The 13,406-nt window shown below is 46.3% G+C and overlaps 1 protein-coding gene across 13 annotated transcripts in view; it reads left to right on the top strand.

The window, feature by feature from the left end:
• MAST2 (microtubule associated serine/threonine kinase 2) overlaps positions 1-13,406 on the top strand; it is a 181,717-nt gene that overhangs the window by 157,403 nt on the left and 10,908 nt on the right. For all 13 annotated transcript variants that reach the window (XM_019749394.2, XM_019749395.2, XM_019749392.2 and 10 more), the window contains 6 exons: positions 1,615-1,690; positions 4,141-4,350; positions 9,034-9,135; positions 11,693-11,825; positions 12,622-12,683; positions 12,972-13,057. In XM_019749394.2, coding sequence (XP_019604953.2) covers positions 1,615-1,690; positions 4,141-4,350; positions 9,034-9,135; positions 11,693-11,825; positions 12,622-12,683; positions 12,972-13,057 — 669 coding nt within the window. The remainder of the gene's footprint in view (positions 1-1,614; positions 1,691-4,140; positions 4,351-9,033; positions 9,136-11,692; positions 11,826-12,621; positions 12,684-12,971; positions 13,058-13,406) is intronic.

Here is a 13,406-nt window from a genome sequence, read left to right on the forward strand (position 1 = left end):
GCCCTTTTTGGCTTTGGGCACAGCTGACCTCACCACCCCAAGAGGTACCTGATGATGTTGTCAAGTAGTCCTTCTCTTTTTCCCTTTGCAAGTACGTAGCAGTAGAAATGTACTTTCGAGCCCATTCAGTAAAAGGAGAGCATATAGTATCCATTCTGATAGTTACCTGGACGCAGATCCCAGAGGCCTAGCGTATGTGAACTAAGCGAGTTAAAAAAGTTGCTGCTGAAGACACTTGTGTCTGGCTCAGGGAAGAAACCCATTTCAGAAGCAGAATTCAATGCCCATCTAAATCTGTCTCGTTTACCTGAATGACTTGGGCTCGTCAAACCAAACAAACCTTAACAGCTGATTTAGCTGTGAAATCCTTAATTAGCTCTTCTCTTTGGCATTAGCTGGAAAATCTGTGCCAAAATTCCAGGTTAAGGAAGAGGGTGTAGATTAAAATAGCATGGCTTTAATGACTGAGCTCAGCTTCCCAAAGTCCCTGGGAAGTAATAAATTTGCTCACATATTCAGAGTGGAGGCCCAGGGGAGCACTGCCTCCCAGGAAGAATCCCCTCAGGTAGTGCTGACACTGTGAGTGTTAGAGCGGGAGCTGAGCCAGACCCCCCCAGACTGGTTCAAGTTCAGGGACTGATAGAGATGATAGGACTGCAGTACAAGGATCAAAAGCACAAATGAGTGAGTGTGGAGTATGCATCGCAGTGCCTTTCTTTGTCGCACAGAGGAACACCTGAATCTTGGTGCTCTCCACGGTCCACACAGTAAAGGGTACCTTTAGGCCATATGAGATTGAGAGGACTACAGCACCTCAGGGAAATCCCTGCTGTCTTACTCTTAAAATACTTGGCAATGTACATCGATGCAGCAGCAGGCAGACCATTGCCCTCTGCAGGGACAGGCAGAAAGGAGCAGTTCTGAACCTACGTCAGCTGAGATCACATGTCAGGGGTACCAAACTGGGCAGGACTCAAATATCCATTCAGTTGTGTGGCTCAAACTTTGAAATCCTTCAAGGGGATATAACCACACATGGGCCAAAGAAGAAGGTTTAGACGACCCAGGCCTATAACTCACTAGAGGCTGGATCGGCCTCATTTGTCCCCCAGGTCAGAGCCCAAGTCAGCCCCATTGGTTGCATCTTGTTTGGAAAAAGATACACGTATACACTGTCTTCCTCTGGTTGTTTTGGTGGTGGTTTGGTTTGGTTTGGTTTGGTTTGATTTGATTTGGTTCGATTCCCAGAACATGCTGGGGTATAGCCGACCCCAGTGGCCAAAGGCCAGAAGACACAATCCTGTTCTGGGGAAGGTCACCAGTGGGTTCAGGAGTGATCTCCTCCTTTCTAGGCCTTTTCAGGCCCTGGCAGAGATCTTGTAAAAACCAGGCTTTTTATAGGAAGGTAGCCTAACTCCAGATGGCACCATTTTGAGCTGAACAAGGTGTGCTGGCAGCTCCAGGAATAAGGAAGGCTCTGGAACTCAGCACTCATTTAGGTGGGAGTGTGTGAGTACTGTGGACAGTGGGAGGGGGCTCTGGAGATGGCCATCTTTCTCCTTGATAGTTCCGTGGCACTAAAGTAACACAATTAATTGTCTCTTTCTTATTTAGTCCTGGACGGTCCCCAGTTTCCTTTGACAGTGAAATAATAATGATGAATCATGTATACAAAGAAAGATTCCCCAAGGTAAGGATCCATTTTAAAGGAGACTGGTAATGCCCTGAGGATGACTGCCTATAAGCCAGCCCCAGTGGGAAGACGGGTGAGGGAAGGAGTGCTGTTTCCAGAGGTAATAAAGAAAAGCAAAAAGGTACCAGGAGGAGGATACAAACACGGGGCTTCCAGACTGCTGGGAAAGAGGAAGGCAGCGGGGGACTAGGAGTTTGGGGATGGTAATTGCAGAGCCTCTACTTCTCCACTCCCCGGTGGGAGAGGCATCTAGAGGGAAGTATCAAAAAGGAATCCCTCCGTGTATTAGTCAGAAAGGGAAAACCTGGAGACCTTGTTTTTCACCGTGCACATTGAGATCCATGGGTCAGGGTTCCCCCAGAGCAGGATTTGCCCTCTGAGAGCACCTTCATTCCATGCAGATTTCTTAAGCAGTGCCCCGTTACTGGGCACCAGAGCATATACAGACGGGTCCACTAGACTGGCAGGAAGTTGGCCAGAGGGAGCAGTAAGGTGGGAGACAGATCTCAGAGTTGCTTACTCACATTTGGCTTTATGTTTTCGAACAGGAAAATGCTCAGGGAGGAAGGTAGGTTACTGTCCTAAGTTAGTTGAGAAATAGTCATCACAACTCTGCAGTTTGGTCATAAACCTCCTTGTATGTGGAACTAGGACCTTGCTTCCCATTTGCATTTCTTTTTGTACACCATATGCCTGTACACTCTGACATGGCCTTCTAATGATAGGCCCTGTTCCTGCAGAACACAGCCAGCTCTGTCTGAGAGAGAACCAGAGGACTGATGTAGGCTCCCTTTCCATGACAACAAGAAGCATGGAGTCACCAGACTCTTTCTTCATCCTCTGTTTAGACCTCCCCGGGTCTACATGTTCATCTGTATCGAGGGCGTGCAGGATGTGGTTCCCTGCCCCTGTAGAGAGTATTCTTTTTTCAGACTCAGGTCCAGTCTCCTGGACACACATGGGTGGCCTAGGGAAATGGTGTAAAGCCGTTGTGCTTTCCCTCTTGACCTTCACAGGGACGCACAGCAGTAAGGAAGAGCCCAGATTCTGGAACCAGAAAGACTGGGTTCAAGTCTCTTTCTACCATTTACTAGCTATATGACCCTGGGCAGAGTATTTAACTTCTCTGGGTTTTATTTGCTTCACCTATAATTGAGGATAAGAGTGTCTCATAGGGAGTTTGTGAAGATTAATGAACACTAAACTTTTCTAACTGTATCCAGGACATAGTAAGTATTAGCTATTATTTCTCAGTAAGTGTTAGCTATTATTTCTCTGCTGCTCTGTGGTCTATGCTGTCCGGCCTTGGAGAATAAGAGCAAGAAAGAGGGGCAGAACAAACAGCTAGGAAATCCCTTTGTTATGCTCGGTCCTTTATAAAGAAGTTTGGGAGTGTGTAGTGTTTAGAAATGTATCTCACATGTTTCCTTCTCATATATTTCGTATTGTATTGTCATTCTAGCATTGCATGTTTGGGTTTTATTTGCATGTCTCCAAGTCATTCATGTAAGATGAACTATTTTGTTAGAGAAAATGTGTTAAAATCCTTTCCATTTCCTCTCCCCTCCCTAAATTCCCCCCACACACACACACACACCATATACCATACACATATGAATGTGTGTAATATATGTATACGGATAACACACACTGCAAATCAGAAATCGCCACCTGGTGGCAAAGGAGAAAAGGCCAAGTCCTAGATAGGCAGCTAGGAACTTAACTGATGTCTATTTGTCATTTTGACATGACTGTGCATTGCGTCCCCAAGAAGCTTCTGAGCCAGAGCCCCATTCTGCTCTGCTGGGGATCCAGCTGAGCAGGCGGGCTCACACCTTCAATAAACACTCTCTGAGCATCTGCTGAGCTCACTTGGGTTCTAAGGTCAAGTGATGAATCAAATTCTCTCTGACTTGAAGAAGTTTCCAGTCCAGAAGGTTTAGAAACCATCAGTGACCATACACTAAGTCACTACAGTTGGGAGGTCCAGTGGAAGCATGGAAGAGAGGAAACCGTTTGCCCAAAGACTTCCCAGAGGAGAGATAGATGATGCTTAAAATGACGTTAGAAGGAGTAATAGGAGTTTGCCAAGCAAGCTTGGCAGGGTAGAAAAGCTACATTCAAGGAACAGCATAAACAGACAGAGGCATGAAACAGCCTAATAAATGAGGAGAACAACGAACACTTCAGTGTGCTTAGAGCAAAAAAGCGTACCCTTCAAGGAGTACAGGGAGGTAGACAAAGCCAGGTGAGAGAGGGCCTTGATTATAATGTTTGACTTGACTTGAAAGTGATCTTTTCACATCTGCAGTCACCAGGTTCCCCAAATGCAGCCTCAGGATCCAGGATCACAGAGCCCATCGTCCTTAGGCTATTACCAAGTCCTTAAGGCTTAGCTCCAGCTGAGCTGCAACTAGAAGTGTCACTTTTCCTGCTTTTATTTCCAGGCAACCGCACAAATGGAAGAGCGCCTGGCAGAGTTCATTTCCTCCAACACTCCAGACAGTGTGTTGCCCTTGGCAGATGGAGCCTTGAGCTTTATTCATCATCAGGTGATTGAGATGGCCCGAGACTGCCTGGATAAGTCGCGGAATGGCCTCATTACATCACAGTACTTCTACGAACTCCAAGAGAATTTAGAGAAACTTCTGCAAGATGTGAGTGTCCTTATGCTGGAACTCTGGTGAATCCTCCATGCAGTAGTGGTCTATGCTGCCCAGCCTTGGAGAATAAGCGTGAGAAAGAGGGGCAGAACAAACAGCTAGGAACTCCCTCGGTTATTACGTTACGTCCCAAGCGAAGGTTCAGGCATCAGTGATGATCCCATCTTCTCAGCCTGCTTGCCACCTCCTTGCTAGTGTGCAGGGCCCACCCCCCAGGTGTGGTACTGATGGACTTGGGTTCCTCCTCAGTCCCCTGCATTACTGAGGAAGCCTACTTGGTATCAAAAGAATTCAGTTCTGTGTGTCTCTTCATCTTTTAATTCTAAATACTCTGCCTGAGGCGCCAACATTGGTGGTATTTTTAAATATCTGACCTGGAGATTCATGACCCAAAGCCAATGGCCGTAGTGGGCTCCTCTAGTAGAAAAACGTGTAAGCAAGGCCTTCAGACTGTTTCCCCTCAGCCAAAGGAAAGCAGGCCCGAGGCTTGTACTATGGGTTGATCTGTTTACATGGTAAGACGTTCTCTAGTGGGGACCTATGTGTTTAGAGACCAGATCCTCCCCAGTGTGAAAAGTCTCTGGGAGGCTAAAGGTAACTAATCCAGAGATGGTCAAGAGCAGAGCAGACACTGGGTTCTTAACCACTGCTCCATGCTCTGGTGCTTGCTTTCATCGGCCTCTCCAGTAAGGTGGGCAGATACCTTCCCGCTCAGATCACAGTTGCCCCATTTTACACCATTAGTACAGTTTAGGGGAGAAGACATGTGCCTGTGTCCTCAGGGCTCTTCATGTCACTGGAGTATTTCCCAGTCCAGATTCCCCTTACCCCCAGACCCATGACCTCGCACTGGTGTAGTACCAACTGAGCTGAGAACTCAGGGCTAAATGATCAAACAGGACTTCAGTGCATTAGTCTAGAAAGTAGGAGCAGGGAATTTTTTTTAATGTAGGAAACAGGTGAATCTAGAGAAAGGATGACTAAAGATAATGATTATTGCAGTCAAATATTGGGAGATTTCTCAGATGTAATAGGTAGAAGATTGTTCTCTGTCCTCTAAAAGGCATACTAATCCAGTGGGCAAGAGCTATAGTGAGAAAGGTTTTGATTTAATACAGTAGTACCTTGGTTTTCGAACGTCTCCGTTGATGAACATTTCAGTTTACGAACGCCATAAACCCAGAAGTAAATGCTTCGGCTTTTTTAACACACCTCGGAAGTCTAACATGTCACGCGGCTTCTGCTGAGTGCAAGATCCTGAGGCCTAGCTGTCGGCTGTTTTCAAACATTTCAGAACTCGAATGGTCTTCCAGAATGGATTACGTTCGAAAACTGAGGTACCACTGTAGATGAAAAAGAACTTCCTTCTACCAAAATGTTGTTTTCTGATTTCAAAAGCATACTTAAATTCAAACATTGTATAAATATATATGAATATTGTATAAAGCCTCATGAAAATCACTGGAAGGTGTTTCTATTCAACTTTCTAACAGTTCTCCAACAGTGGATAGAAATCAAGGATTGCAGCCTCAGGTAATGGACCAATGTAGAGTGACTTCCAAGGTTGCTTGTACATCTAAAGTAATCTTCTGAAATGCTGAAGTTAGAGCCCTGCCTAACCTCCAGGCGTCTTCCCAGACTCATTGCTCCTGAGGGTCAGTTGTTTGGTGCAGAAGGAAGAGCACTGATGATGGAGCCATTCATCTGTGCCCTGATTTGCCGGGCCCTGGGAATGCACCAGAAAGTTCAGTGCAGGTTTATAGCTCAAGGCATTTGCTGGTGACTGGGGTTACAGGCCCACTAACACGTACTTAGAGTAAAAGTAACAGCTTCATCGTTGGCGTGTACTGTGTGCCAGCCACTACCCTGAGTGCTTCATGGGAACTATCTCACTTGTGTTTATTATAGTAAGTGTCATGGATGAGCACCAAATAGAGGTCAGTTCTGAGCACAGAGGAGGATGTAGTGACACCACATGGAGCGTTCAGGAAAAGTTGAGTCTTGATGAGTAGGTAGGAGTTCACTAGACCTAGGAAACAGTATAAACAACCTCTCTGAGGTGTAAGAAACTTGGTACATTCCAGGAATTGTAGATAAAGTGGTTTGGCATGGCCAGAGTGAAGAATACCTGTAGGGGAAAGTTGTTAGATGAATTTGAAGAGTTGGGAGGGGCAAATGTTGGATTTTGTAATGAAGGCAGTGGGGAATCACTGAATGGTTTTAAATTGAAATGGCATGATAAGATTTACATTTAAAATTAATAAAGACATGCTAGACACTACATTATCTCATTTAATTTATCTAATTTAATCTTCTCAGCAACACTGTAAGGAAAGTATTGTTATTCTCTAAATCTATAGATGAAGCAACTGAAGCTCAAAGGAGCCCAAGGTAGCTCATTGCTTAAGTAGCAGAGCTGGAGCCCAAGCCCAAGGTTGTCTTATTCCAGACCTAAGATCGTACATTTTCAAACACTTAGTCCACAAGCATTGACTGATATTGGCTACGTAAGAGGCACTACACTAGGCTTAGCACGTGAGGGAAGAAAACAAGAAGGCCCTACAGTAGCTATAGAGACAGACAAATTATAAAATGACATGATAGTACTATGTGGTAAGAGCAAGCAGCTAGGAGAACAGAGAAAAGAGAGCAGTTACTTCTTGTTCTTGTGGGGGGAGGGGGCAAGGGACTTAGGTGTGGCTTCACAGAGTTGATATTTGGGCTAAGTCTTAAAAGAATTAACGAGATTTTACCAAGTATCCAGCCTCTATCTTCATTTCATAACCAACTTTTTAAATTGTTTATTTATTTTTATTTTTTTTTAACATTTTTTAATTAGGTTCAGGTACACAAAACAATGTAATAGTTAGACATTTGTCATTTATATCCCTCACACAGTGACAACCTCCCTTCCCCCATCCACTACCCCTCTGACGTCGCATGCAGCCATTACGTTTTTAAATGATCTTCATTTGCTGTTTTTCTTTCCTACAACCTATTCACTACTCTATCTTATGCCTTCTACTTTTCCTTCCCGCCATTTCACTAAAACTGTTTCAGGCAAAAATTACCAAGGAACTGATTGGCTGACTGCCAAATCCTAAGACCTCTTTCAGTTCTCATCTTTCTTCACCTCTTTACAGAACTTTACACAATGAATACCTCTCCTTGATCTTTTTTTCTCCCCTGGTTGTCATGACACTGTTCTCACAAGTTCCTTCTCTGCCCACCTCTTAAATGCTGGTATTCCACGGGCCCCATCCTGAGCACCCATTCTTTCTCCTTTCTTCACACTCTCCCACTCCATATCTTCAGTTGGCATCCATGTGCCTAGGACTCCCATCAGTGGCTGCTTCCTTCCTCTTCTCCTGGGCTCCAGATCAGTGTTCCCAGCCGCGTTTTGGACTTCTCCATTTGACTCCTGAGATTGGTTAGCATTCTTCAGTGGCATGTAATAGAAAGCCAACTCAAGGTAGTTCAAACAGGAAAGGGAAACTAATTGTAAAGGAGGTGAATCTTAAAGAATTAAAGACAAAAATGCAGCCAGGCCTTAGAAAGGGACCAGAACCTGTGAAAGCCCAAGAAGCATTCATTCTCTTCTCTCATCTCTATTTTTCTGTGCTTTTATTTCTCTATCTCTGTGGTAGATATGGCTATCCTTTTTCACCCACGAGTAGATTATATGGTTCTGCCGCACTGATTGTAACAGTTGTCTTTCCGTCCATTTTTAAATTCCTAGGAAAGTAATCCATACTAATCAGTTATTGGAGGGGGCAGAAAACCACACGATGCCAATGTGTCTCCTAGAAGTCAGAGCAGTTTCCATAAAAAAAGAGAAAGACTCCTGGGCTGAGCAGATACCCAAGAAAGTACCTAGTATAGGTACCACAAACCATTTAAATACAAAACAGAGCTTATCTTTCCCACTTGCCTGCTTTTTCTCTAAAACCAAATGTAATAGGTTCTCTACTTATCCTCACCTAAACTCTCTGCTTATCTTTTTATAGTTCCTATTTCATTTATGGGTTCACTTAAAATTTCCTTAAAAATGTAGTTGCCGTTACTTTCTGTTCCTGCTTCTTCCACCCTCAGGTCTATTCAGTCATCTAACTATGAACCAGTAGATGGAATGGCCCCAGCCCATTTCTTTCCATTCTTGCTACCTGGATTTATGCCTTTTTCATCTACACTATTACAATAGTCTGTTAATGGGTTTTCCTGCTTTTAGACTTGCCCTCTTTAGTGTACTATGCACACTCCAGCCAGAGTGGTCTTTCTAAAACACCTGTCTGGTCACATCACTCTTCTGTTTGGAGGTCTTTCTATTCCTAACAGACTGTCTGAAGTAGAAAGTAAACGTCAGTGAAGGCTCCATTGAGAGCTTCCCCTTAGTCTGGGGCCTAGAGGGAAATGATGCTTGTTGGATGGAGGACCAGGTAAAGCGGTGTGTCTGTGTGACATCCTTGGTGTCATGTAGTGTTCTAATACTCACATGAATTCTGATGGGCAGCCTGCTCCCTCTCAGAGCCCACTGGCCTTTTCTGAGTTCTTCACTTAGCAGAGCAGTCCATACCACCAAATTATTTTTCCCTATAGTAGCTCTGCCCAGCCCGGTCCTGCTTAGCTCAACCGCACTGGGCCACTGGATTCCTTAAGCAACCTCTGCCTTCTCTACAGGCTCATGAGCGCTCCGAGAGTTCAGAAGTGGCTTTTGTAATGCAGCTGGTGAAAAAGCTGATGATTGTCATTGCCCGCCCAGCTCGTCTCCTGGAATGCCTGGTGAGTGAACTCTGGGAAGGTTATTGGTTGGGGCTTTGTGGGGTGGTAGAGAGGTGGGAATGGGGGTGATAAAGGAAGTATTATGCTAATAGCAAAACTGGTGGTACCCATTGCCATTTCTGCTGCTGAAGTCCTTGTTTAAATATGATATGCAAACATTGGGGGACCAATGAGTTCCTGTGAGGAAAAGTGGATAATCCTGAGGGGTGTGGCAGGGAGCAGTATTAGTCTGGGCCACCCCCACACTAAGCAGGCCCCGGGTCAGTGGGGGCCTTAGGAGTGAAAAGCACAGGCAAGTTTTGTTTGCTCAAGTTGAATCCTTAATTTAATCAGTCAGCACCACTTTACCGAGTACCTTCATGCTAGACACTGGAGATACAGACATAAATACAAGAGTCCCTGATGCTAAGATGCTTCCTCTGTCGTGGAGTTAAAGGTGTCTTTTAGTGCCTTAAATATAAGGCCTGAAGATATGTAAATGATAATTACAGTATTGCAAGATGTGTCGCACCTGAGGTGAGCACAAGGGAACATGGTGAAGGAAGTGCTCCAGCCCTCCTTGGGATGGACGTTCAGTGAAAGACGCCTGGGGGGCCTGAAGCTTGTTCAGCAACTTGAAGGATGATTATGAGTTTGGGAGGCAAGGCGCATGGGAAAGGGCACTCAGTGGAGCACAGGGTGTGTTTGAAGAATTGGTGAGGGATTAACCTGGAAGGTAGGCCATGGCAAGGCCACAGAGTATTGGGCTCTTGGCTCAGGAGTTTGCATTTATCCTTAAGGCCACTTTAAGCCATCAGAAAGTTTTGGTAAGAATGTGATAGTCAGATTTACTTTTTTAAGCCAAGTTTCTTAAGGTGTAATTTACATACAATAAAACATCCCTTTTGAGTATACAGGTCAGTGAGTTTTAACCTGCATAGCCACTGCCCCAGTTGAGATAGAGAACATTTCTTTCACCTCAAAAAGTTCCCTGTGCCCCTTTGCAATCATTCCCTTTCTCCTCCCACTCCCAGGCAACCACTTATCTGCTCTTTCACTGTGGATAAGTTTGCCTTTTGTACAGTTTTATATAAATGAAATCAGATAGTATGTTCTGACTTCTTTCAGCATGATTTTTTAAAGATTCATGCATGTGGTTGCATGGATCAGTAATTGGTTCCTATTTATTTCTGAATAATTAATATTCCATCAGATTTACTCTAAGTAAGATTACTCTGGCTGCAACATAGATAGTGAATTGGAGGAGAGGGCAGGATAAGCCAGGGAAATCCATGCAGCGTCACTTAAAGCAATTCAAGTGAGAGACAGGAGTGGCCTGAACTGGGACAGTGGGACAGAGAAGAAGGGGAGGAATTAATGAGGTAGACATTCTGATACAGGGACTGAGGAAGGTGTAAAGTTAAAAGGACTTCCAGGTCTGGCTTAGATTATATCCAGATAGATAGCGGTGTAGTTCTCCAAATCATCGAGGCCAGAGCAGAAGAAAGTGGTGGAGGGTGCTGCTGAAGCAGAAGGCCTCCCTCAAGAACATGAAGTCCATGGTTCAGCAGGTTCTGCAGTCAGACCTGGTTTTGAATGCTTTCTGTTCCTTCCAACCTCTGTGCCCATGGACAAGCCAGTGCATCACTGTGAGCCTTCATTTCCTCTCCAAGGGCACAGAGGTGTTAGCAGGGTTTTCGCCCTGATTGAAGCACTTCGTAGGCACTCAGTATAGGGGACCCTCATTATTATGTGCTCCGTGCAGACAGGACTGCTGTGCGCTGGTCCACTGGGCTCTCCAGCTGCCTGCACTTCAGGAGCTGAAGGCATGCATGCACCACCTGGGCTGGGATCCGTAACTGAGAGTGTGCCGGGACTGGTCCTGCGGACTGGGTGTGTAAACACACCTGACAGTACATCTGGCTGGTAGAAGGCTTTGGACCAGGTGAAGAGGCTGAGCTCTTTTGAAAGCAAAAACTCTGGTTCTTTTTTTTTTTTTCCTTTCTTTTGCCTCCCACCACCACCACCCCTGCCCCCACTCCGGTTCAAGATGTTGTCTCTCAGTCTAGTTGTGTAGGACACAGCTCCCTGGAGCACTAAGGCTAATCCGTTGCCAGCAGCTCATGGCAACTCTCGCCCTCTCACGATGGCTTCCGGCCACTCACGGCACCACTCAGCAGCCCAGGTCAGCCCAGCTCCAGGGAGAGCTATTGTTCACAATCTTAGCTGTAGAGGGCGCATACTGGCCCATGTGGGAATCGAACCAGCGGACTTCGTCGTTAGGAGCACGGAGATCCAACCACCTGAGCCACCGGGCTGGCCCCAAAGCTCTGGTTTTTATTGCTGGGAAGACAGCTATGCTTTGAACGTCCAATCTGGAGCTGACCTGTCAGACAGCTTTGTCCCCATTTGCATGATCCCTGAATCATGATGTTTCTGGGTATTCAAGGGTAGGGATGACCCATCACAAAGGGAAAGTCTTCTTGTTCATCCTATGCTGGGTATATGGTACAAAATCAAAGGCCAGCGGCCTCCACTTGTAGCTTTCACCACTGACTACCTCTCTCCCCTGGTACAGGAGTTCGACCCTGAAGAGTTCTACCACCTGTTAGAAGCAGCTGAGGGCCACGCCAAAGAGGGACAAGGGATTAAATGTGACATTCCCCGCTACATCATTAGTCAACTGGGCCTCACACGGGATCCCCTAGAGGGTGAGCATGCTACCTGGTGGCTGCAAAGAGGCCACCAAGCTCTTAGAGGAGGGAAACTCCTGGAGAAGAGGCTTAGATTGGACAAGGATATGGCACAACATCAGGGGCCTCAGAGCTATAGTAGGAACCCTGTCTTCTCTGTCATAAAAATGCCCCTCCTTTGGAATTGTTCACTTCTGCCTGACATAACTCGATCTGGATTGCCTTGGCCCCCCTGGATTGGATTTAGAGCCTAAGGTCAAAAAAGCTCATGAACAAAAGGACCACAATCACATTTTCAAACATGGCCATTTCCTTTGCATGCTCACCTCTCCTGCTGCGTCTTACAAGTCGTGTCCTGACTCAGGGTTTCAGAAGATGGTCTCCATTCCTTGGGGCTTCGCACTGAGCCAGTGCGTGAACCGTGGGCTTCCCTGCACCTGGTCTGTCCTTCCCTGCTTCCATGCAGCCCAGCCCCATCCAGCAAAGCCAAGTCTTGGCCAAGTGGACTGACAGCCCAGTTTGGGGCCCTGTTTTTTAGGAATTGTCCCAAGTTTGAAGGAAGCTTTATAGAATTTGCCAGGCCCTATAAATGACACTGGACTTTTAGAACTAGGAGTGGCAATATTATTTGGCAAACAAGTCCAAAAGCTGTGACTACAGAGGAGAGCGGCACAGGACCAGATTTGCATCCCAGACTGATGCAGAAAGCATTAATGCCTGTCCTACATGCACCTGTCATGTGATATGAGTGGACTGCTGACATGCCTGACAGTGCCATGCACACATTTCTCCTGTGTCCTTGCTTTGTTTCTAGAAATGGCCCAGTTGAGCAGCTATGACAGTCCTGATACTCCAGAGACAGATGATTCAGTCGAGGTAAAGATCCTGAGCTTCTGCCCCAATCCTGGAGCCTGAGTCCTGTGAAGCAAAGGGCTATGAGTTCTCTTGAAGAGAACATCTGGAGGAGGAGGCGGGTGTGAGTGTGTGCGGTGGAGGGTGAGGGGGGGTGCGTACACTGCTTGAAAAGTCATTCAGCTCCTGGGGAAGGATGGGCAGGAGCCTGCAGCAGAGCTAAGAGCTGAGCTGATGCTGGGGCCACAGCTTCCCTAAGCACATGGGCTCTGAGAACCATGCCTGCTTCCTGCCTTTTCCCTTGCCTTCCAGGGCCGTGGGGCATCTCTGACATCTAAAAAGACACCCTGTGAAGAGGACTTCGAAACCATTAAGCTCATCAGCAATGGCGCCTATGGGTAAAGGCAGGGGTCAGGGTGTGGCCTAGACTGGAGCTAAGTTAGCTGTTGGGCTCTTCCTTCTAGAAGTATGTGATGCCCAGTCATCTGGCCAGCAGATGCCAGGATGGACCCTCTCCTTCCCCGAAACCTCCTAGAGAGTCAAGCGTTCCGTTTCCTCTGATACCTGAGCATTGTTTCTTTCCCAGGCGATCCCCACTCCTCTTGATAGCACTTCTCTCGCTGAGCTCGGGGCAAGGGTTGAGCAGGGTCCTCAAGACTTGTTATATCAGGAAATTGAGGAGCTGTGTGGGCAGGGGCCCAGATCCTTCTTATTAATAAGCACATCCCTGCTCCCTGTTCTGTGCAT

The sequence above is a fragment of the Rhinolophus sinicus genome, linkage group LG06, assembly GCF_036562045.2.
Source record: "Rhinolophus sinicus isolate RSC01 linkage group LG06, ASM3656204v1, whole genome shotgun sequence".
In the NCBI taxonomy this organism is placed as follows: Eukaryota; Metazoa; Chordata; class Mammalia; order Chiroptera; family Rhinolophidae; genus Rhinolophus; species Rhinolophus sinicus.